This window comes from Conger conger, chromosome 9, assembly GCF_963514075.1.
Source record: "Conger conger chromosome 9, fConCon1.1, whole genome shotgun sequence".
NCBI lineage: Eukaryota > Metazoa > Chordata > Actinopteri > Anguilliformes > Congridae > Conger > Conger conger.
In genome coordinates, this window is record NC_083768.1 from 33,452,694 (window position 1) to 33,476,598 (window position 23,905).

General features: G+C 49.6%; 1 protein-coding gene across 2 annotated transcripts in view; it reads right to left on the reverse strand.

The window, feature by feature from the left end:
* Positions 1-23,905, reverse strand: part of LOC133137926 (serine/threonine-protein kinase OSR1-like) — a 70,972-nt gene that overhangs the window by 4,008 nt on the left and 43,059 nt on the right. The window contains exons 5-17 of one of the 2 annotated variants that reach the window (XM_061256344.1): positions 16,142-16,197; positions 9,592-9,701; positions 9,134-9,235; positions 8,540-8,673; positions 7,791-7,839; positions 6,572-6,637; positions 5,490-5,612; positions 3,641-3,679; positions 3,078-3,305; positions 1,828-1,889; positions 1,016-1,068; positions 631-699; positions 103-167 (exon numbers count right to left, since the gene is read on the reverse strand). In XM_061256344.1, the coding sequence (XP_061112328.1) occupies positions 103-167; positions 631-699; positions 1,016-1,068; positions 1,828-1,889; positions 3,078-3,305; positions 3,641-3,679; positions 5,490-5,612; positions 6,572-6,637; positions 7,791-7,839; positions 8,540-8,673; positions 9,134-9,235; positions 9,592-9,701; positions 16,142-16,197 (1,156 nt within the window). The remainder of the gene's footprint in view (positions 1-102; positions 168-630; positions 700-1,015; positions 1,069-1,827; positions 1,890-3,077; positions 3,306-3,640; positions 3,680-5,489; positions 5,613-6,571; positions 6,638-7,790; positions 7,840-8,539; positions 8,674-9,133; positions 9,236-9,591; positions 9,702-16,141; positions 16,198-23,905) is intronic. The other variant, XM_061256345.1, reaches the window with a different exon arrangement.

The following is a 23,905-nucleotide window of genomic DNA, read 5'->3' on the forward strand; positions in this document are numbered from 1 at the left end:
TGGTGGTAGTCCAGTTAGCCCAACAACCATCACAGCAGGGAACAGCTTGGAAGCTTTCGAAGCATGCACTACGTATACAGCAAATAATATTTCATAACTTACCAACTTGAAAGTGACATTTTTGTTTGTTTGAGGCTCATCGACAATTTTCTGCAAATTAGCAGCAACTGAAAGGAGTAGAGAGGTGGTGGTAAGAGAAGAGCCTCTGCACTGAGAGCAGAACTGGACCCAACTCTGACCCGCATGCACACATTTCCCACACATTTCTGCATAGCACGACACATCACAAATCTGTCCTTTAACAGCATCCAGTGCAGTCCATACCTTTTGGGTTCTAGCAAAGAGTAGCGGCTCCGATAGTTTACACATGATTGAAACGTTAACCAGTGTTACCGCATACTGTATCATTTCAATTGAAGCTTTTAAATGTATGAAGGGAGTGTTTTGCACACAAAATCTTTCTGTGTGCCGAAGGTGTACTGTTGTTAATAGACTTGCTAGCCCCGGATATGACAGCAGATTCACCTCAAACCCAGGTATAGTGGAGAGACTTTTGTGATGTTGCTGTAGCAACCAGCGCATTCAGCCATTGGGCCTCTGCAGCCTCGGGGGCGGGGCTCTCTCACTCACCTATTACCACGTCCCGGCCGTCCACCAGGCCTGCAGACACCAGCTCCTGAGATACTCCGACCGCCGTGTCTGAGGAGAGAGAGCGAGAGGGGAGTGCGTTCAGAGAGGCGCCAGCCTGCAAGAGCACCCAAAGATGCGTCCTCATTTGATGATATTTCTTTACAGTTTCCAACAGTGGCCCTCGCTCAACAGAGACTGAAGGCCCACCTCTTCATTTTGGTTCCCTTCCACACCCCTGTAGCACTCCCACCATTTATGCCAACATTGAAATTGTTAGCAGGTTATTATTATCAGTATATAATTATTATTATTATTATTAGCATATGATACTAATAAGCCTTTAAGTTGTATTATAATTACGCTTCATTTCAGCAGAAATACTCACCCCTTCCAGGCATGAACTCGAATCGTATGTCGTTTAGCTCCTTCTTTAAATTTCTGAAACAGAGGAGAGGTAATTAAAGGGAGAGCCTATCCGCACTGAAATGTCAGCACAAAAGCCTGGTTCAGCAGAGATCAGGTGACACTGCTGACACAGTGGAATTTAAAAGGAAAAAGGGATCAAGTTCACACTGTGGAGAATGTATAATTACTAGTTTAGTAACTTCCTGGTTGTTACTTTCTCCCAAACAGTGTACAAATCATAATGGAATCAACCCTATTCAGATTTTAACAGACACATCATTTGTGAAATTACCCTTAAAATAGAATCTATAATCTATAAAATAATCTATCATTAAATCAACTAGTAATGCACTTTGGTTATTGTTAAATGTATTTATTTGTAAATGTATGTTTGGTCATTATGATTATTGTTGTTTTTATTAACAGCATTTACTTTTTCTCACTTTAAATTCACTGGTTCGGTATTTTAACTGCACCAATAACTGCTGCACTGCGTGTCATAAAAGGAAAAAAAGGCTGAATGCTGCTGCCCTCTTCTGGTCATCCAGGCTAACTAAAAGTAGAGTACATTTTGGACTCCACTTAGTGGAGTCTTAGGGTACAGAAAACAATAAGGCTCTGAGGAATGTAAAGAAAGACAGAATCTTCCATACATCCGTTTTTGGTAGGATGAACACAAGCTAAAGGAGAACCAAAACAGGACAGCAAACCATGCATGAGCACATTGAATTGTATCCAGTTCAGACTGTCTGAACAAAGCCATTTGCACAGTAAGTACTACACGATACATACCTCAGCCTTAATACCAAGCTAATGGGAGACTTGGTGTCCTGCGAGAGAACTGGAGCGGGGTTCTGGAACAGAAATAAGAGGTTAGGACAGGAGAAAATGGCAGAAGTGTGTAAGCAGAGAATATCACAAGGAACGTGCCCTCTTCATCCTGAATATTCATCAATATGAATATTACTTAGCCTTGAGGGCAACTTGTGGGGCGTCCAGCATTCTGATTTGTCCTGTGTGCAAGCTTGTGTCAACATTTGCTGTATTGTTTTAACATCGCTCAGTTTGAAGTCTTACAGCCAGGAGGTCAGCAGCTCAAAATGTAAACATCTTATACAATTACACCAGCAATTAACAATCCTAGTCATGGATCCCAGAGGAATGGGAAATTGTAAAGAAGATTTAATCTATAAAAAATAAAAAAAAATCCTTGATGTTTGCAGCTGTTGGAGGGTGTTTGCAAATATCAGCCCCTTTCAAGCTCAACATCCCCCCCATATTTCATCCTCTTTATCTGGTTCAGCGAAAGGCAGGAGCTCAGATGGGACGCTGGGACACACAAGCGCACAAAAACCGAGGCGTTTAGAGGCGCTAACTAAAGCACTCCAGCAGCGGCAACCACAACTGCCAACTATCACCCGCCAACTGCCAAACGCCAAGCGCCAACTGCCAGCTCAACGAAAATGAGGATTTTGAGGGGAAAGCGGCTTTGAGCGGGGAGAGGCTTACTCCTGGTGAAATGAGCTGGCGGCTGGATTAGCGATCAAACCTCCCCCCAACCACCCCACCCCCCCCGCCAGCCGCCGGGCTCGGAGCACACCTGCACCGCCAGCCCGGCTCGCCGCGCGTGGGAGACGAACGCACACACGCTCCAGACACAGCCCCGGAGGCGTAAACATTTACTCTCGACGCAGGGAACGGAATCGCTTCACATTCTGCATCACTAACACGGCCTCAAACCACCGTATCATTCCTCACGGGCCGAGCCGTTTACAGTAAATCCGCAGTAGCTGTGAGAAAATGTCGAGAAGCGTAAGCCGAGAGTGAATGGTGGGTCTAGTACAGATAAAGTGTATGGTGTAGCGGTTGAGGGGACCGATGATTAAAATGCCGCAGGTGGCCAGTTATTCTGCTGACACCATAGCAGCTGAATCGATTTGGTAGCCGCCCAGTTGAGCAAAGGGGTAATGTGAAGTGTGAAAGGTTGGATGCTACGCTCAATGCTAACACCGCGACGCGGGGAGGTCTGGGAGGTGCCGTACCTGTGCGGCCACGGTTGGGCCTGGAGCCACGGCCGGGGCCTGGGCCTGAGCTGGAGCCTGGGCAGCGGGTAGAGCGCTGGCTGCAGGGGCCTGCGTGGGGGCTGGGGCAGCAGGCTGAGGTAGCTGGGCCGGGGCCGGTGCTGGAGCCGGGGTCGGGGTCTGGGTCGGGGCCGTGGCTGAGGCTAAAGGCTGAAGGTGACTACCTGAAGGCTCTGATGATTGAAAAATCTAGAAAACAGACAACAGGCACTCATTTAAACCTGACAGAAAAAACACAAACAATGCGCTGTAACGTTAAACAGGTTAGGGCAATTCGCCTTCAATTATGTTAATTTAGCAAAGCAAGGCAATACAATTAGATGGGCTTGTTTTACTTCAACAATATTAGCCTTCTTTTCAGCAAAACCTACCCTGAGTGCATCATCGTGGAATGAAATAGACACATTTTATTACCATATTTTTATAGGTGAAAACACATTCACCATAAACGTATGCCGAGTTTTAAAGACGGATCCACACACACTACGATGTATAAAAATAGCACAATTGCATTTAGAACCCACCTCTGAATTCTGCTGTGCTGCTTCCTTTACTCGAGGAGACTGAAAAACACACAAGTTCAGTCAGAACGGCTTCTCTGGAATACGGACAAATGTAGTTTTGCGGTTTTTGCGGTTACTAGGAGCAGTACAGGGTGACATGAAACTGAACCAGTGACCTAGCGGCTATCCGAAGGACATTTACAAATGTACCCACAGCCACTAAAAGTGATGGATTATGGGTAATGGCCCTACAATAAGACCGACATTCAGCCAAAGAGGTGAATCTCATACATAGCTGCAGTAGCTGCGCTGTGAAAATAAAAACAAGGGCTTCAAATAATTACATTTTCTACAGAGAAAAGAGAAATACACTGATACATACAACCAAGCACACAAACAATTAGAAACATCTGCTAAGAACAAGGCTGGTGTCAATCCCTTTTCAGTTCAGTCAAATAAGGAAATTCACCCTTTATGTAATGTTCTATGATGGTTTTAAGTTTGATTCACCTCCTCAAATGACTGAACTGAAATAGAAATTCAACCCAACTTGTGAGGACGACTGACCAGCGTGTGTTTGCCATGTCAAAGGTAGCTCTTACCAGTGGTTTTCCCCTAATGGGAAAACCACTAAATGGCAACTGTACTGCTGACACATTACCTAAGGTCTCCCAGACAACCTCTGACCAGTACCCTACAACTCTCTCAACAAATACCTGTGAGGGAAACGTCTGTGAGTGACATCACAGTGCTCCTCAACCTATCAGACTTCTAGTAAGTCCCTGCCAGAAGCCGGAGTTATGAGGTGACTCCCTGAGGCTTTCCAGGCCGGACGGAGCTGAGCTGAGATGCCAAACAGGCATCCCCACGACTCCCGCCCCCGTCCCACAACCCCAGTACCTCATCGGTCACTGGAAGAAAGTCTGAACATTACTTAACCCTTCCTCCTTCAGAAACTGACCCTGATTTGATCTGGGTTTACATATTTGCCACTTCATAACTCACAGTAAGCGAGCACTGCAGTCACTTACTTAGAGACAGTTATTCTAAAGTAAATAGAGATCAGTTGCTTCATGCGGTTTTGTGACAATTATTTATTTCAATGCGTCTGGCTGATTCTAGCATGAGAGTTATTTGGACTCATTAAAAAGAAAACTGCACTTGAGTGCATTAATTGTGCTTTCTGCAATTTGTGCTTGGATCTAATCCAGACTGAATGATTGCATTGAGGTAACAGCAACAGCCAAGCAAAGGCAGAAGGGGAAACATAGTCGGAGCCCAAGCCAAGGGTGAGCTGTAGCACATGGGGGGACACTTTGTCATGGACCTTAAACCTAATCCGCCCATATCAGTTTGGTGTGTACTGGATATAAGGGTACATCTGGTATAATTACTTGAAAATGGTAAAATTTCCATACCATGAATGTGAATGAGATGTGAATGGGGTGTGAATGTGAAAGGGGTGTGAATGTGAATGAGGTGTGGATGTGAATGAGGAGTGAATGGGGTGTGAATGGGGTATGAATGGGGTGCGGTGTTAATGGGGTGTGGTGTGAATGTGAATGGGGTGTGAATGTGGTGTGAATGTGAATGGGGTGTGGTGTGAATGTGAATGGGGTGTGAATGTGAATGGGGTGTGAATGTGAATGGGGTGTGATGTGAATGTGAATGGGGTGTGAATGTGGTGTGAATGTGAATGGGGTGTGGTGTGAATGTGAATGGGGTGTGAATGTGAATGGGGTGTGAATGTGAATGGGGTGTGATGTGAATGTGAATGGGGTGTGAATGTGATGTGAATGTGAATGGGGTGTGGTGTGAATGTGAATGGGGTGTGATGTGAATGTGAATGGGGTGTGAATGGGACGCTCACCCGTAGTGCAGCCACAGCAGCCTTTCCCTCCTCGCTCTCCTCGTCCAGCTCATCATCGCTCCACTCCCACTCCCCGTCTTCTGTCTTATGCAGCCTGCCGCTGGAGCCCGGAACTCTCCGCACCTGCAGCGCACACACGCACACGCGCACACGCGCACACGCGCACACACGCACACACACAAACGCACACGCACACGCACACACACGCACACACACGCACACACACGCACACACACGCACACACACGCACACACACACACGCACACACATGCACACAAAAACACAATCAGCAATCCACCAATACCAAGAGAGCAGGCGCGGTCATGTCACGCACTCCCAATCACACTGCTTCTACACGTGAGCAGGCCAGTGTTATGAAACAGAACCCCGGCTCTCTCTAACGGGGGAAAGTCCCAGAACGGTGAAGCGATCATCATCCTCCGTTTTCCACTCCAGTGTCCAGACTTCCCGGCTGTTCCCTCGCGTACGACTGCGCTGCTCAAATATTAATCTGTTCCTTTCTCTGTTCCACCTCTCTCTCCCTCCCTCCAGCACGGCTTAACACAGCCCCACTCGGACACGGGCAGCCCCCACGCACCCCTCAACCCCCCTGCCGAGACAGAGTTTGGCCAAAACGCTGAAAATGTATATCGAAAAGCAATCTATGAGCAGACCAGAGATGGAGGTCTCTTCAAACAGTAGAGAGAGATGGCAACAGGTTATATTAAACACAGAATCCCCTCACAAAACCGAGAAACTTCAGACGTGTGGCACTGCCTCAGGATGAGTGGGGGGGGGGGGCATATAACATGACAGAGTGGCGTATCCAAAGTCCGCCACGATATCGTCTTTTGAAACATGCGTAAGAGCTCAAGCCGAACATCAGAGGAGGAACTCTGTGACATTAAGTGCTTCTGAAGAGACTAATTTCCTGTCTGCCATCGCCGGCTGCAGAAACACAAGCCATACGAGGCGGAGACAGCTATGCAGCGCGGGGGAGTTTGAGTGTCGGAGTAAATCTAAGGAGGGGCTGCCTGAAATCCAGGCACCATTCATCCGTAGGTTCTGCTCGGTTCTCTTACCCTTTTGGACCGTTCTCCTATTGTGGGGGCCCTCTGTATTAGCCTTTCTTGCAAGTATTCATTGTTCTGAAGAAGAAAACAAAATGAAAAATGTTGAAAAAAAACATTGCGCATTAGATGACTACTTTTCAGAGTAGGTGTTTTTGGGGGAATTTCTATTCAAAATTCAGCAATGTCTAGTTAAGAACATTCTAATCAAATATTTGTGATCATACACAGTACATTTAAATTATCATCTGTCTCACTTCAATGCAAGTCAAGAACTTTCCTGGAAGAAAACCTTGGATAGCACTACCGTAAATAAAGGACAATGTCACAGAACAGTTATAGGTAGCAAATTAGACCCAGAAAAAAGTATTCGCCCTGAGCTGTCATCAAAAACACTGAGCCAGTGATATACACAGATTCATTCATGAGGAGTCGTCCTGGTGCAGATGCTCAGACAGAAAAGCAAAGCAGACCGAGCGACCGCGAACGTTTGAACGTGTAGCTTTATGGGAGTGATTCAGCTCTTTCTCCCCCGTGGTAATGACCTCTGTGTGTACAACATGGGGGATTCTATGGCTGAGAGACCTTGTAATTTATCAGTTAAAGTTACCGTGCTGATATGCAGTCGCCAGTGTACAGACGTGGTAGTCAGTCACTTCTAGAGAGAAAGAGCAAGCTTAGGGGAAATATTTGCAGGTCAAATGATAAGCAGGAATGTGATTTTCCACTAAGTGCTAATTAACCACAAACGTTAGCAGGTGTAGCAGTAGCTGGAAGTGTCCGACCCTGCTGAAAATGCTGTGGTCTCAAGAATATTGCCATGGATTCATAGTATACTAACAAGGGGTGTGTCTGTGTCGAGGGGGTGTGCGTCTGTGAGAGGGGGAAGAGGGGTGTGTCTGTGTGGAGGGTGTGTCTGTGAATGTGTGTCTGTGGGGGGTAAGGGGTGCGATCTGTTCTTCCAAACAGTACACTGCTGACCCAGCACACCAGTTGTTAGGGCAGGGCCTGTATCAGTTGGCCTGGAGGCTAATCCCCCCCCCATTGTGACAGCGCACAGCTCTTCAATAGCAACCCGCCTGCAGCGGCCAGCGGAATGTTCCGGTAGGCCCACGCTACACATTCAGCACCTGGTCCGATTCCGCCCGGGCCGGGGCGACAGAGTGACCCGCCGGTGCCCTCAGGGCGGGGCATCTGGGGTGAGAGGGTGGGGCGCTCAGACAGGACTCACCTTGGCTTTCGTGAAGAATTTGTGTTTGAGGAGCTCAGCAGAGGTAGGTCTGAAATGAGTCACAGTTAAAAACAGTCTTAGATCATAGCTCACAGCACCTACTGTACAACTTATAACTCATAATAGTGTGAATGCAAGGCATTCACTAATGTGCAACTGGCTAATGATGACTGAGGACTCTGTAAAAGTAACACCCAGCAATCAAAGCAGCCCGTTGTGCCACAAGGTGAGAGGAAACGCATAACAGGAAATATATCTGTTGGGAATTCTGTAGTTTTAGCCACAAACGGAAGAAAAACCTCTTCCTTAATTAGTTTATAGCACCTCAGCAACACAAGCTGAAAATCATAGGGGAGCAAACACACAGTGACTGGTCTGTAATGCAGCCAGTAACAGAGTTAAACATGAGGGAAACACTTCACACACACACACATAAAAATGACTCATACCACATATAAAAACTGGCCTTGGTATTAAAGGGCTGCCCAGGTCTGTGCCTGCAGAGGTGATGTGGTGATGTGCACTGAATCACATTTTCCTCACACACACAGCTAAACAGCACTGCCTTTGTGTGTGTGTGTGTGTGTGTGTGTGTGTGTGTGTGTCTGTGTGTGTGTGTGTGTGTGTGTGTGTGTGTGTGTGTGTGTGTGTGTGTGTGTGTGCGTGTGAGTGCGTGTGAGTGCGTGAGTGAGTGAGTGAGTGAGTGGGTCTATGTGTGTGTGTCTGTGTGTGTGCCTGTGTGTGGTCACCTTTTCTCCGGGTCCTTCTGCATACACAAAGAGATCATCTTCCTTAAGGACTTGCCGTATTTCTTCACCATCTCCTTGTCGGTGACGCCCGTCTCCAGCCCAGGAGGGTCGTTCTGCAGAGTCAGCATCAGCACCTGCAATGCGGCGAGGGCTTGTGAAGCAGCGCACCGGGACAGGATGGGGTCACAGCCCCTGAGGGACATAGGATCTAATCCTGAACGCCAGCTGGCAAGACCTAAAGAGCACAGCTCCCCAAAGCACGAGTCCTCCATTACAGCTAATCAATGTTATTCAGATCAAGCCCGAAGTTACAGCTTTCTGACTTCAATAACTTCAAAGCCTCTAACTTTGTACAATCAATTTTTACACTGCATCTTACATTTACAATTTTGTCATTTACAAGATGCCTTCTACTGATTACATTCACTATGTACAATCTGTTTATACAGCTGGGTACTTCTTGAAGTAGTTCAGTAATCAACATCACAGCTACAAGCCCGGTTCACTACCCACCGTAGACAATGCCACAGGACGGTACTGTGTACAGTCCAGTCACACACAGTGCAGAATACTCACAGGTATTCTCCAGTTTACCTTCATGGGTGGGTACTTGTGGTAGGGGGCGGCTCCTGTCGCCAGTTCGATGGCTGTAATCCCAAAACTCCAGATGTCCGCTTTGAAGTCATAACCCCGGACCTATGGGGAAAAATGGCAATTCTCATTATTTCTTCTGCCAGGATGCCTTACTGGGACACGGGCGAGTCTAATCATAGTGCTTATTATACATGTATCAAATTTACATTTTCCAACATTAAAGAAAATGTGAAATTATTTTTTTATGAAAATATAAAGGAGGACATATGGTTCCTCCAACGAATGAAGACCCGTTTCATCTAACCAACGTCTCACAACTCAGTTTTCCTACAGAGCCCTCATAATGGCCAGAAGGTGATTTCTAAACAATACTAAAGGTACACAAGTTCCAAAGATGGCGTCGCCTTCCTGCAGTAGACACCCCAAAGGGCATTCTGGGAAATCACCATGACGCTCACCTGCTCCATCACCTCCGGGGCCATCCAGCAGGGGGTCCCCACGAACGTCTTCCGTACCTTATTCCTGGTGATGTCGCCCCCGGTGGCTAAGAAGGCACTGACGCCGAAGTCTGGGGAGGAGAGAGGCCAGGAGGGGCCAGGGTCAGAGTGCAGGGTGGCCAGATATGGAGAGGTGGTTGCCAAGTCAGCAGATGTTGTCGGCATTCCGAAAATGGCGCTGATGTCATGGGCTGGTCAGAGTTTGGCAGACCTCTGCGGGGTGATGTTACGGACGCAGAGCCAGGGGGGCGGTGATCCCTGCCATGCCCAGACAGGCCACACTAAATCACCCACAAGCATGTGAGAAATGAGCTTCCTGGAAGTCCCCGCTTTAATCGGCCTGGTTTCCACGTGCTGCTAACTGACTCTCATTCATAAGCCACTGCAGTGAGCTCAATACCGCACACAGGTTTAACCCCCACAGCCCAGAGCAGACCGCCATATATACAATGAGCAGTGTGTGCAAACTGCATGAACACAACAGAGATCAGATGAGGGGCAAGCCAAATAAAACTAGGCTGTGTGGACGATGATGTCAGACTTAAAATACTGATTTCATCTGGTCTTATTTAGAGCAATTCTTGAATAGAATTGTACATTATGCGGCCATCTACAGTACATAAAGATATCACCCATTCCATCACTGTCAGAGCCCAATATCAGAGTTCTTCGGTTTCGTTTTTTCCATATCAGGAAATCCAGAAGTAATTCCAGACATATTAACAGGGAGCGGAAAGGTAGTGACATCACACAGGTTCACAACCAAGCCAGGGCTCAGACAATCACAAGCTATGGGTGCAGTGCGTGCGGTCTACGTGGTCTACGTGGTCTACGTGGTCTACGTGGTCTACGTGGTCTACGTGGTCTACGTGGTCTGTGTGGTCTGTGTGGTCTGTGTGGTCTGTGTGGTCTGTGTGGTCTATGTGGTCTGTGTGGTCTATGTGGTCTACGTGGTCTATGTGGTGTATGTGGTCTACGTGGTCTACGTGGTCTGGGTGGTGTATGTGGTCTACGTGGTCTGGGTGGTCTGTGTGGTCTGTGTGGTCTGTGTGGTCTGTGTGGTCTGTGTGGTCTGTGTGGTCTGTGTGGCGTGCATGCTCTGCTAGCCCTGTTAGCGGGCCATGAGAGCGCACACAAACAGTGGTGGAGAGAGAGGCGGAAGGGCCTGGTCTTAATAACAGCAGCTCCGTTAATAACCTTTCAGAGCAATTAGAGCAGATGCTCTCACTCGTCTGTGGAGAAAGAGCTGTTGTTGCTCACAGCTTTCATTATACAGCAGGGCCCTGACGTAGCCGAGACTCACACTCTGACACACACTCTGACACACACTCTGACACACACTCTGACACACACTCTGACACACACTCTGACACACACTCACACTCGATGTACGAGAGGGGAGGGGTCAATAGGGGTCGTCAGGATCCAGTATGGGCATCGACACGGTGAATGGACAAGCTGGTATAAGGAAGTGAGTATGTTAGTGAGTGTGTTAGCTCGTTAGGCTAACGCAGCCGCCATAGTGTGTGATCCGGAGCTTTCCTTCTCTGACAGAGAGGCCGCTCGGCTTTTCCGTTAGGACACAGGGATCTTTGACCCTCACAGGAGAAAGCAGCCGTGTGGATGTTCAAAGCACAGGAGCTAACGCTGATGTGGAAGACTATAGAGCTTCCCGTTGGGAGGACGGTAACAAGGCCGTCTTCATTAGTTGGACAGGGACCATCGGCGTTAACATAACAGACACATCCGGGAAAACAAACTCCTGGTTTGCTTTGCTTTTAAAGGCCCGTTATAAATACTCAGGAATCTGATTTCATGGCTCAAGAGCTGTGAACGGAACGGCAGAGGTGCGGAGTCTGTCGTAAGCGTTCGGGTTTCACGGTCCTGGCGTCTGCAGTGGTCATATGCTCAGAGAGGACCTTCAGTAGCGGGGGAGCGTGGGGGGAGTCAGGAACAGCCTGGCCTTTCTCCCGGCTGATGGGGAGAAACCTCCCGGACTCAGCGTCCGTCATGTCACTGCTGACGGCATCAGTTTCCACCGTTTCAGTGCTCATTCCGTCAGTTCCAAAAATATCAGCGCTAAACCAGTACATGCCTCAGCCTCCGCTGCTCCTGCAGGTAACTGGACACTGGGCTCATTAACAGCACCACAGACCCCAAAAACAACAGCACGGCCATGTTACACCACAGATACAACAAGGCATAGCTGCATAGGTCTCTCTTTTAAAGGAGTGGTCTACATCTGGTCAAGGCTAGAGGTAACCTACAAAGTACAACAGAGCACATTACATAACAACATCTATCAGTAAGTACTACCTACTACCTGTTATTCCAAAGGACACTTATCAATTGCATACCCATTAATGAAGCCCAGGAAATGTCCAGGGCTCAAGTAATCAAATTTGAATGCCTTTCAAGTGAAATGAGCTCTTAAGACCATTCCTCTGTAGTGCACACTAACCAGGCTCTGAGTGAATGTATGCCCAGTGGAGAGGTGTGGCATTGGTTTGGCATAAACTCTTCTTTTAGGAGCCTGAACTCTTTTGGAAAGAAGCACAGTAAAAAAAACTCAACCTTTTGTTGCAGGGGTGTACAAGGACACTGAGCAGCACAGGCGAAACTGTTGCAGGCGTGGACTCAGAAGATTATAAATCACCTTTATATAAATCCGAAACTTTCAATTTCTCTTGAGAGAACGTCTGCAATAGAGACTCATCCATCAGGGCTGGCCTTGACCTTTCAGCTCTTTATCAGACCACATCACCGGCCTTTCCAAGAGGAGCCTCCTTCCAAAATGAAATATAAATCAAACCGTCTCATTCACAATGAACGGGATGCGTTTGGCCACGGAGGCCAGCAATTTGCCTTAAGCCGAGGATGACGAGCAATATTTAGGAGCGGCCGAAAGCTGAACACGAGCGAAACGGCAGGCGTGTACGAGCCAGTCCCCCATCGGCCGACGGCAGTAATGGAAAACTGGGCTGTGGCCCCCACAGAAACACAGCAGGGTTCAGGGATATGGTCATTACATTGCATTACATGAATGGCATTTTGGCAGACGCTCTTATCCAGAGCAAGATACAGTTGGTTAGACTAAGCAGGAGTCAATCGTCCCCTGGAGCAATGCAGGGTTAAAGGCCTTGCTCAAGGGCCCAATGGCTGTGCGGATGGTATTGTGGCTACACCGGGGATCGAACCACCGACCTTGTGGGTCCTAGTCTTGTACCTTAACCACTATGCTACAGGCCGCCCTGGTCAAAATCCAACCATACAAACCCAGAAGAAGTGCTTTCAAAAGGCTAAGAAAAGAGCATTCTGCAGAGTGAACATTGGTGGGCTGAATAATCCTGCTGGATTGCACACAGGAACCACAGGCCCACAATCCCGGGGTGAGCCGGTGCGGCCGGATAGGAAACACCGCCAGGACAGTGTGTTGTGTTTGTGTTTGGGTCTGGAGGCCTTACCGGAACATTCCTCACCTGAACAGCGGGTTTGTCCGAGACAGAGCTGCGTGTTCCACAGGCTGCAGCATGTTTTTAATAACAGCACTAATGGTAATGGCCTTGCCTGCAGTTTCTATTTCTTTTGTTGTGGTTTAATCAATGAGGAAAATCAAAGCAGCTTGCAGGGCAAACAAGCCTAACTACCTAACTATAAAAATAAAAACACCTAACAATTAGACACAGCCTAACAAGGGGATTTATATAAGTCCTTTCAGCTCACCAGGGGATTTTCCTTTCTCCACACAACAAACATCCAATAATAAAACAATATAATGCTTAATTTAGCCAACAGCAGTATCTTAGTCAAAGCTGAAATATATAATAATTTGTTCACCCAAAGTGCTTATATATTATATAATTTCAATCATAATTATGACACAATTTTATATTTTTCAAATGAAACCATTCAGAAACACGGGGGATTCTGAAATACTGCAGTTGCAATACAATAATGTATTTAGAGTTAGATATAACTGACATTATCTGCTAGGGAAGATAAAGAGCGAGGAGACCGATTTGCAGCTTGCATTTCTGTCAAAAGCAGAATAAAACGCAGCTACCATGGCTAAATGTCCACAGGTGCTGGCTCAAAGACTCGTAAAAGCTGTGATTTTAGAGAGGAGCATCCTAAACTGCACTGAGAGCACGCTGTGACATTCTGAAATGAGGCTGCTTTATTTGCTCAATATCTTCCTACAGGAGCACTGACTTCTGAACCTGAATTTACAGAGCTTAAGGTTATACGCTATTGAAATGGACCATGTGGTGCAAGAAACGTTTACCTTCAGGAGTCCAACAGAAGGGCATTAAAAGACTGCGGCAGTGAAACTCTGCATCTTGCACCATCTCTCTCCCTCTCTCGCTCTCTCGCTCTCTCGCTCTCTCGCTCTCTCGCTCTCTCGCTCTACAGGTGCGCACACAGGTACAGACAGGGGCACACAGGTACAGACATGGGCACACAGGTACAGACAGGGGCACACAGGTACAGACAGGGGGACACAGGTACAGACAGGGGGACACAGGGGGACACAGGGGGACACAGGGGGACACAGGGGGACACAGGGGGACACAGGTACAGACAGGGGCACACAGGTACAGACATGGGCACACAGGGGCACACAGGTACAGACAGGGGCACACAGGGGCACACAGGGGGACACAGGGGGACACAGGGGGACACAGGGGGACACAGGTACAGACAGGGGCACACAGGGGCACACAGGTACAGACATGGGCACACAGGGGCACACAGGTACAGACATGGGCACACAGGGGCACACAGGTACAGACAGGGGCACACAGGTACAGACAGGGGCACACAGGTACAGACAGGGGCACACAGGTACAGACAGGGGCACACAGGGGCACACAGGTACACACAGGGGCACACAGGTACACACAGGGGCACACAGGGGCACGCAGGGGCACGCAGGGGCACGCAGGGGCACGCAGGCTTAAGCAAGGGCAGCATTACATTATTAGTTATCAGCTTAATGGAGCCCTGCTGTTTGCTGGAGTCACTCACATAGCTAAAATCAGACATAAATACAGCTCCATAGCCACTGATGGAGGTCGGGCAAAGTGCCTCATCCCCAGGGCCAGGGAAGTAAGGCCTGTTTGGAGTCTGAAGCAGAAACCTGCTGGCTCTGCGTCTGGCCGATCGCTCATTACACAGCGAGGCGCACTTTTGGGAGTTGGGGCGCCCCCACCTCAGGCCCTTTGTTTGGGATAAACAGTAAGTTTGGCACAGGAACGTACCCCCGCTGACAGGCACCTGGACCGAGGCGGGGCCCCGAGTCCTTTCCAGGAAAGCAGCCCCCGTGTTTCCAGGAACTCTTCTGGAGAAAGGAGCCCTGTTGCTCAGCGGTACGGTACAGCGCGGGCCAGCATGTGGGGGAGTGCCGCTCTGCTTGTGCATTCGAGCGCACACATGGGAGCATTCGAGCCCCCACCCAGCCTCCACCCAGCCTCCACCCAGCCTCCACCCAGCCTCCACCCAGCCCTCAACCAGCCTCCACCCAGCCCCCACCCAGCCCGCAACCAGCCTCTATCCAGCCTCCACCCAGCCTCCACCCAGCCCCCAACCAGCCCCCCACCAGCCTTCACCAGCCTTCACCAGCCCCCACCCAGCCTTCACCCAGCCTTCACCAGCCTTCACCAGCCCCCACCCAGCCTTCACCAGCCTTCACCAGCCCCCACCCAGCCTTCACCAGCCTTCACCAGCCCCCACCCAGCCTTCACCCAGCCTTCACCCAGCCTTCACCCAGCCCCCACCCAGCCCCCACCCAGCCCCCACTCAGCCTCCAACCGCACATCACAAAGCCCCGCTTGTCTACCGGGACCTGAACACTCCAGGCCTTCCACCCCCTCCCCCACACTCAGAACTGCAAACACACTGGCACTACACAAGGGTTAAACCCCATTTCTTAAAAATAAAAAAAAAAGTTGCCATGTCCAACTTTTACAGAAAATGCTAAGTACTATTTAGGACTGAAATGAATAATGGGGCATTCAGAAAAAGCCCTAAAACAGCTGCGGGGGATATGATGTCTTCAGTTTTGGCACGTACTGCACAGGAGACCTCAACTAACCCTCCTATTAGGGCTTCTATTGTTCACAGTAACTGACCCGTGTCTACATGACTGTATGCATTGCACTGCTGCCACACGATTGGCTGATTAGATAATTGCATGAATAAGAAGCTGTAAGAAAGTTCCTAATAAAGTGCTCGGTGAGGGTATACACACTGCATCAACATGTTCCCAGCTAACCACAGTTCTATATGGACACAAACACCCCGCTAAACGCATAGTGACGCTGATCAGTAGAAACACTGGACCTGCGAGCAGCTCTGAGCAGCAGGCAGTGTTGGGACGTGGATATTTTCGTCACTTGTGTTGAAGACGAGAGACACAAGCAGAGTTTCTCCGGCACTCCCTCTCCTCAGCTCCCCAGGGGAGGGGCTGGGGATAGCAGCTTGGTTATGTAATCATAAAAGAATGGATTACCTGCGATTTGTACCGAGCCGTCTTCTCCCAGAAGAATGTTTCCGGCCTTCACGTCCCTGTCCGGGTAAAGACACACAGCACAGGTTAAACACACTGCAAATACACTGGAATAAAACACAAAATACTGCACAACTTCAAAGCAGATTGACAAATTTACATATTATTGTCATTTTTGGATAGAGCCATATATATATATATATATATATATATATATTTTTTTTTTAAACGATACAATTGCAAAATAGGTCTCATTCATGATTATATTTTCGAGAAAGTCCACGTATTTCAATTAAATATTAAATATTTAAATAGCGTGGTAAAGGGGTAAAGGAATTCCAGGGTTTGGTACAGGCCAGACCAGGCACCATTCTGGAGTTTCAAACATAAGTTCCTTTATATATTCATTCATTTTGGTGAGACATGGGAAAATCATATGCATATTCTATTTAAAGTAAATGCAAGCACAGCTTAAAATAGCAAAACAAAACTGACTATACCACACACACACACAGAGAGGAAAAGTAAGAAATGTTCTTGCTTCTGGGTGCGGGATTTCCCCCACATCCTCCATCTCCCCATCTCCAGTTACCCAGAAATAACCTCTCCACAAAGGCAAGCTTATTCTGCGACTAGGCATAAGCTTGCCTCTGTAAGATGCAACCATTACAAGATAACTGACATAGTTAATACAGTGCTTTAGAAATCATGCATTTGTGATGGGTATTTACAAGCGTGACTCAGATTAAGGGTACAATGATAGCGTGGGCTCATAATACACCTTGAAATCAAATGTGAAACTTCCATTCAAGCAATATTTGACTCTACTCTGGTTGGGTACCTTGCTAAAAGCTGATCCATTGTCGAGCTAAACCTGAAACATCTAGAAAACACAAATGCCCAAGTCAATCAAATGGACTAAATTCAGGTTGAAACACTGCTGAAAAACACTGAGGTTTCTCCCAACGGGAACAGGGACCTCGTACGCAGTCCATTTCAAAAACCACTACACCACAGAGACCGTGAAATGGACGTTTGGATGTCGAAGGTCGAGCGGGCAATACACTGGCCACCCACAAAAACATCACTGCAATACGGTGGCCACCCACAGAGACATCACTTCTGGGTTTAAACCCCATGTGGCTGCATCAAAGTGGAGCACGTCTCCTCTCGAGCACTGTGAAAACCAAGGGGTTCATTCTGAGCACGACAAACGGAACGCTTTGAGCACAGCCAGTTCCCACCAATCAGGGAAGAGCGGGCGATGTGACGGACAGCGTAAAGAGCCCGTGAGAGGGACGCAGGCGGTGTTACGGCTGGAAGAACCCGGCCCACACGCGTCTTAACTGCATGCAGGTGCCGTTGGGAATGCGCACGCAGCACTGTAATTTACTCTCTGGATGTTCTGCAACATGTGGCGTGTCTCTTTCTGGTGCCTCGTAGTCTCGTATGGGACAAAGAAAGCTTTCAGCCAATTACCGTAAGGACAAAAAGGCACAGTCCCCCCTGTGGGGTCTTCCTTCAGGCTGACAGTAAATGCGTGTGGCTTGGTGTAGCGTCTTTGATCTTGTTTAACTGCGTTGAACAGGAAGAAGCGGTCAAAAACATTGAAAGAGCACACAGTATGCCAAAACAAAATAAAAGAAATGGCTGAAATTACATAAAGCTTTACAGGAATGAGAATTATGCTAAAGGAGCAGCAACCCAACACCCCCTGGCCTTGCTTTTCACTGCCTGTCTGTCCTTGACAGACCGTAAATCAATGTGCCTGTATGGGGCTCATCCCGGGACAAGATGCTTTTCGCGGCTGGCCTCTCCCGTCAGGCCTTAATGCCCGTTGGCAGAGCCCCTGACCCGGTTTCACACCCCAGTCCTGTCCTGAGTTCATCTCTCCAGAAGGTTCTCTTGAACATGGACCCGCGGGCTCCCTGGAACTCAGTAGGGCGGGTAAATGGGAGCATCTCTGGGGGCTGTAGGAGTATTTACAGAGGGAGCAGACCTGAACTTTTATGATAATGGACACAGCGGGTGACGTGGGGTGAGCTCACCGGCTGAAGACGTTCCCGACCGCACAAAAAATGTGAAATAAAATTAACGTCACGCTTCTTTTTAAGTCAAGTCAACTTTATTTTTTTTAGCATGTTGCACCTTTTTTCAATCAGACTTCAAGTAAACAATTCAAATTCATGCAATAACAGTGACGTGCTTGAATACACCAACCCCCAAAAATAAGTTCATACGAGAACAACAACGCATCGATTCCTTTGAAAGGGAGAAAGAGAACATTCTTGCAAAAAGGAATGCATCTAACGCCCTGTATGCATGTACAGCCGAAACTGATTGACATGAATTATTAATTAATTAATTAATTATTAATTAATATAATGTTTGAGAACATGGCCAGTCAAAACCCCAGCAGTTTCAGAACCATGGACAAAAAAGACTCTCTGTCCGTAGAGCAAAGAAGAAAGGATTAGCCCATCTCTCATAATGAGGCACTCTGTACTAACACACATCTTCATTTGGGGGTTTGTTTAAATGTGGAAACGAAGCCCTCCTGCTATGAGCCAAATTACTCGGGCGCTTTTTCCTGGCTTGAAAAAAAAAGTGAAACACCGGCTTATGATTTTCTGGAGGAGTTTGCTCAGGAAAAAAATGAATCACCACTCACTGCACCCAAAGAGTGTTTGAGACCCGGAACAATTAAAGGGGCCTTAGAGAGTGCTGGTTAATCCTGAGAGGAGTGGAGTGAGTGTGAGGCTTTTGTTGGGGTACAGAGGAGCCTGGGGAACGCCCGGAGGGGGCCCCGGCCTCACCGGCTCCCCGCTGACCCCCATTCACCGGGCTGCCGTGGACCTGATGAGCACGACCGTGCGTTTCGCCTCCAGTCCCGCCCGCGGCGTCTGCTGACATCACCCTTTTGTTCCTGACCCATGCCCTTCTGCCTCCCGCTGTGAGCTGACATCAGACAGTTACGCTGGACTTCCTGTCCCGCAGAGCCCCGCTTTGAGCACAGGTTCCATGCCACCATGGCCTGGCACACGGTCTCTCAGTTTGAGCGTAGTGCGAGGGACGCAGCTTTTCTTGACAGTTTTAACTCATACATGTATAAGAGTCGCCAGATTAAAAAGACCAATTTATCAGAACTCAAAGGAGGGTACAAACAAAGCAAATAATTCGCAAAAATATAATTTTGTGTCATTCAAGCGAGAACTATCAATTATCATAAAACTCAAAGTTCACCCTTAGAATCATATCAGTCTCTTGCCATTTTTACACACAATACAATAATTTGCGTGTGTGAATTGGACTTAACTGAACCTAACCCAACCTGAAATGATTTATTAGTCCCTCACTCACTGTCTAAGCAAGCACACATCCAGCCTAAAAAAAGAATGACAGTAACAGTATTCTGCCACTAGAGGACAAAAAGTTGAGCTAAGGTTAAAAGTGCTGAAAAGTGCCTTCTCCTCTCGCACCTGGTACTGAAGGGGTTAACTTAAGGTGGCTAGAGTTAAGAGCAGTTGCTAGGCAAATAAACAGCAGCACATATTTGAGAAGTTACATACATTAGATACTGCCTGCATGACTTAACACCCGGCTTCACCCCCCACTCGTGCTAAGACCGGTCACAGTGTTCTAGGAGCAGACCGGTTACGTAAAACAAGCCTCTTCAATAATAGAGCCCCCTTATCAAATATTGAACGTGCTGCAAACTGTAAAAAGTCTTTATTTAGAAGCTTTATTCGACCTTGAAGCAGGGCACTAGCAGAGGAAGCGGGCAGACTGTGTCAGCAGGAGAGAGCGTGCAGCCTGTGGCCTTGCTGGGACCACACGGGGCACTCGAGGAAAGTCTCTTCAGCCCCCCGACCAGAGCCCCTCTATGTGAACACGAGGCCTCAGCACGGTAATTTACCGCGTGCATTAGCCACGCAAACGCACTTTGCTCCGCGGCGGCAGGACAGGAAGTGACATCGTCTCCTGGAGCGACTGTCAATCCACTGCCCCCTACGGTCTTTGAGCGAAGGAGATTAAAATGTCAGATTCTGTAGTTTATGTCATGTGCTTCTGAGGCCAGACCTATATGTGGCCTCTAGCGTCCACAGCAGGACACGGTACATTAGATTAAATTTCAGGGATGAGCTGGGCTTCCAACGTGGGCGAACCCCCTCACCACCACCCCCCGGCCAGGGGAACAGGAAGGGGAGTGCGCATTCCAACGTCCAACAGAAACCTAAAAGAGCACTTATCTGTAATGACCTGTGCCCAATGCTATCAATCACAGCTCGGCTAATCCCGTGTAAGAGTGCTGTAATTACCACTAGGACTAAGGTAGCAGCACAAAGAGCACTCCACAGAACATTTAGAGGAAATCATTCATGTCTCCATTAACCTTTAACTCTCAAGAAAGATGAGCTAAGGACACCATTTTTCACCGGTCAATCTATATTTCATACTCCGTTTAATTGGATCAATGTTCTCGCTGTTATTTATTATGGAAAAGAACAAAGTAAAAAAGAGGTAGGGGGTTTAATAATGCACAGAATGTAATGCATTACTTATAATTACTGCGAAAAAGTCAACTTTGGTGAACTTCAATATTAAGGTAGTATAAAGTAAACTTCATACGCTACTGAAGAATACAAATGAAGGCCTGCCAACCTGGAAGTGCATACTTTAGTGTTTGAGCGCGTCAGTAAACTGGGTGCTGAATTCTGTTTAAGCAGATATGTTTCTCTGTATATGGGGGCAGTGTTTTGGAGGGAGTGTCAAACTGCTCCAACCTTACCAGGTCACTCTGCAGCCCACAAAAATGGCTCTTTAGAGGGAGGAAAAAGGCATGAACTGCCAAAGATTAGCATGGGAACATGGCAAGGTGACCCTTGGCAGGGAACCTTGGACGTTAGCAAAGTGGGCTGACAGTACCTTGTTGTACAGTAATGACAGTAGTATAATGGTTCTGAGCAGTATACCTGGCCTCGAAAGGCTGTGCGTTCCACCTTCCCTCTCTTGGTGCGTGCGTGTAGCGAGGGCCACGCTTTGAAACGCACACCACAGTACCAAGATCCAGCACGGCTGCTCACAAAATCCTGCCAAATGCGGCGATGACATTTCAGTGGCTACAGAACACTTTCAGCAGAAACGACCTTTGACCTCTGGTGTCAGGGGAACCCCGTCCAGTGTGTGCGTTCAGGCGCCCCCGTCGTCGTCGTCGTCGTCGTCTCCCTGGAAAGCGCCGGGTTTAGTTTCCGCACAGGTGGTCTGGAGGGGAGCGGGCGACCTTCTGGCAGCTGTGCCGGACCAGGGAGGCCGTGCAGCCTCAGAGCTCAGAGCAGCTGCGGTCAGTAACGCTCCACTTGCATGCGATACGCTCCGGGGTCAGTAACGCTCCGGGGTCAGTAACGCTCCGGGGTCAGTAACGCGCCGGGGTCAGTAACGCGCCGGGGTCAGTAACGCTCCACTGGCATGTGATACGCGCCGGGGTCAGTAACGCTTCGGGGTCAGTAACGCTCCACTTGCATGCGATACGCGCCGGGGTCAGTAACGCTCCGGGGTCAGTAACGCTTCGGGGTCAGTAACGCTCCGGGGTCAGTAACGCGCCGGGGTCAGTAACGCTCCGGGGTCAGTAACGCACCGGGGTCAGTAACGCTCCGGGGTCAGTAACGCGCCGGGGTCAGTAATGCTCCGGGGTCAGTAACGCTTCGGGGTCAGTAACGCTCCACTTGCATGCGATACGTGCCGGGGTCAGTAACGCTCCACTCGCATGCGATACGCGCCGGGGTCAGTAACGCTCCACTCGCATGCGATACGCGCCGGGGTCAGCAACGCTCCACTGGCATGTGATACGCGCCGGGGTCAGTAACGCATCGGGGTCAGTAACGTGCCGGGGTCAGTAACGCGCCGGGGTCAGTAACGCTTCACTGGCATGCGATACGCGCCGGGGTCAGTAACGCTTCGGGGTCAGTAACGCTCCACTCGCATGCGATACGCGCCGGGGTCAGTAACGCTCCGGGGTCAGTAACGCTTCGGGGTCAGTAACGCTCCACTTGCATGCGATACGCGCCGGGGTCAGTAACGCTCCGGGGTCAGTAACGCGCCGGGGTCAGTAACGCGCCGGGGTCAGTAACGCGCCGGGGTCAGTAACGCGCCAGGGTCAGTAACGCGCCGGGGTCAGTAACGCGCCGGGGTCAGTAACGCGCCGGGGTCAGTAACGCTTCGGGGTCAGTAACGCTCCACTTGCATGCGATACGTGCCGGGGTCAGTAACGCTCCGGGGTCAGTAACGCGCCGGGGTCAGTAACGCGCCAGGGTCAGTAACGCGCCGGGGTCAGTAACGCGCCGGGGTCAGTAACGCTTCGGGGTCAGTAACGCTCCACTTGCATGCGATACGCGCCGGGGTCAGTAACGCTCCGGGGTCAGTAACGCGCCGGGGTCAGTAACGCGCCGGGGTCAGTAACGCGCCGGGGTCAGTAACGTGCCGGGGTCAGTAACGCTCCACTCACATGCGATACGCGCCGGGGTCAGTAACGCTCCGGGGTCAGTAACGCTCCGGGGTCAGTAACGCTCCGGGGTCAGTAACGCATCGGGGTCAGTAACGCGCCGGGGTCAGTAACGCGCCGGGGTCAGTAACGCTCCACTGGCATGCGATACGCGCCGGGGTCAGTAACGCTTCGGGGTCAGTAACGCTCCACTCGCATGCGATACGCGCCGGGGTCAGTAACGCTCCGGGGTCAGTAACGCTTCGGGGTCAGTAACGCTCCACTTGCATGCGATACGCGCCGGGGTCAGTAACGCTCCGGGGTCAGTAACGCGCCGGGGTCAGTAACGCGCCGGGGTCAGTAACGCGCCGGGGTCAGTAACGCGCCGGGGTCAGTAACGCGCCGGGGTCAGTAACGCTCCACTTGCATGCGATACGCGCCGGGGTCAGTAACGCTCCGGGGTCAGTAACGCGCCGGGGTCAGTAACGCGCCGGGGTCAGTAACGCGCCGGGGTCAGTAACGCGCCAGGGTCAGTAACGCGCCGGGGTCAGTAACGCGCCGGGGTCAGTAACGCGCCGGGGTCAGTAACGCTTCGGGGTCAGTAACGCTCCACTTGCATGCGATACGCGCCGGGGTCAGTAACGCTCCGGGGTCAGTAACGCGCCGGGGTCAGTAACGCGCCGGGGTCAGTAACGCGCCGGGGTCAGTAACGCGCCGGGGTCAGTAACGCTCCACTCACATGCGATACGCGCCGGGGTCAGTAACGCTTCGGGGTCAGTAACGCGCCGGGGTCAGTAACGCGCCGGGGTCAGTAACGCGCCGGGGTCAGTAACGCTCCGGGGTCAGTAACGCTTCGGGGTCAGTAACGCTCCACTCTCATGCCATACGCGCCGGCGTCAGTAACGCTCCACTCGCATGCGATATACGCGCCGGGGGAAACCCGTCAGAGGCTGGGACTCCTACGCTCCGTGCATCTGCAAACACGCTGCTACACTACGTCAAAACAAATTGCCCACTTACTGCGATCAGCTCTCAGAGGCAGCAACACTGAAGTCTGAAGAACAGAGAGATAATATTCCGTTTGTATTAATGGACTCGCTGCCAGATCGGCTCAATCGTCAGACAAATAAAGGGCTTTATTTTTCTGCGATGCACTCCGCCTGCTTTCAGAAAGAGGTTATGTTTTCCTTCATCGATTTGTTTGACAGTCCGACAGGGAGATGGAGTTACAATGTTAACATAAAGGCTGTTGTTACTGAAAAAAACACCTTCCTGTGGTAAAGGAGCAC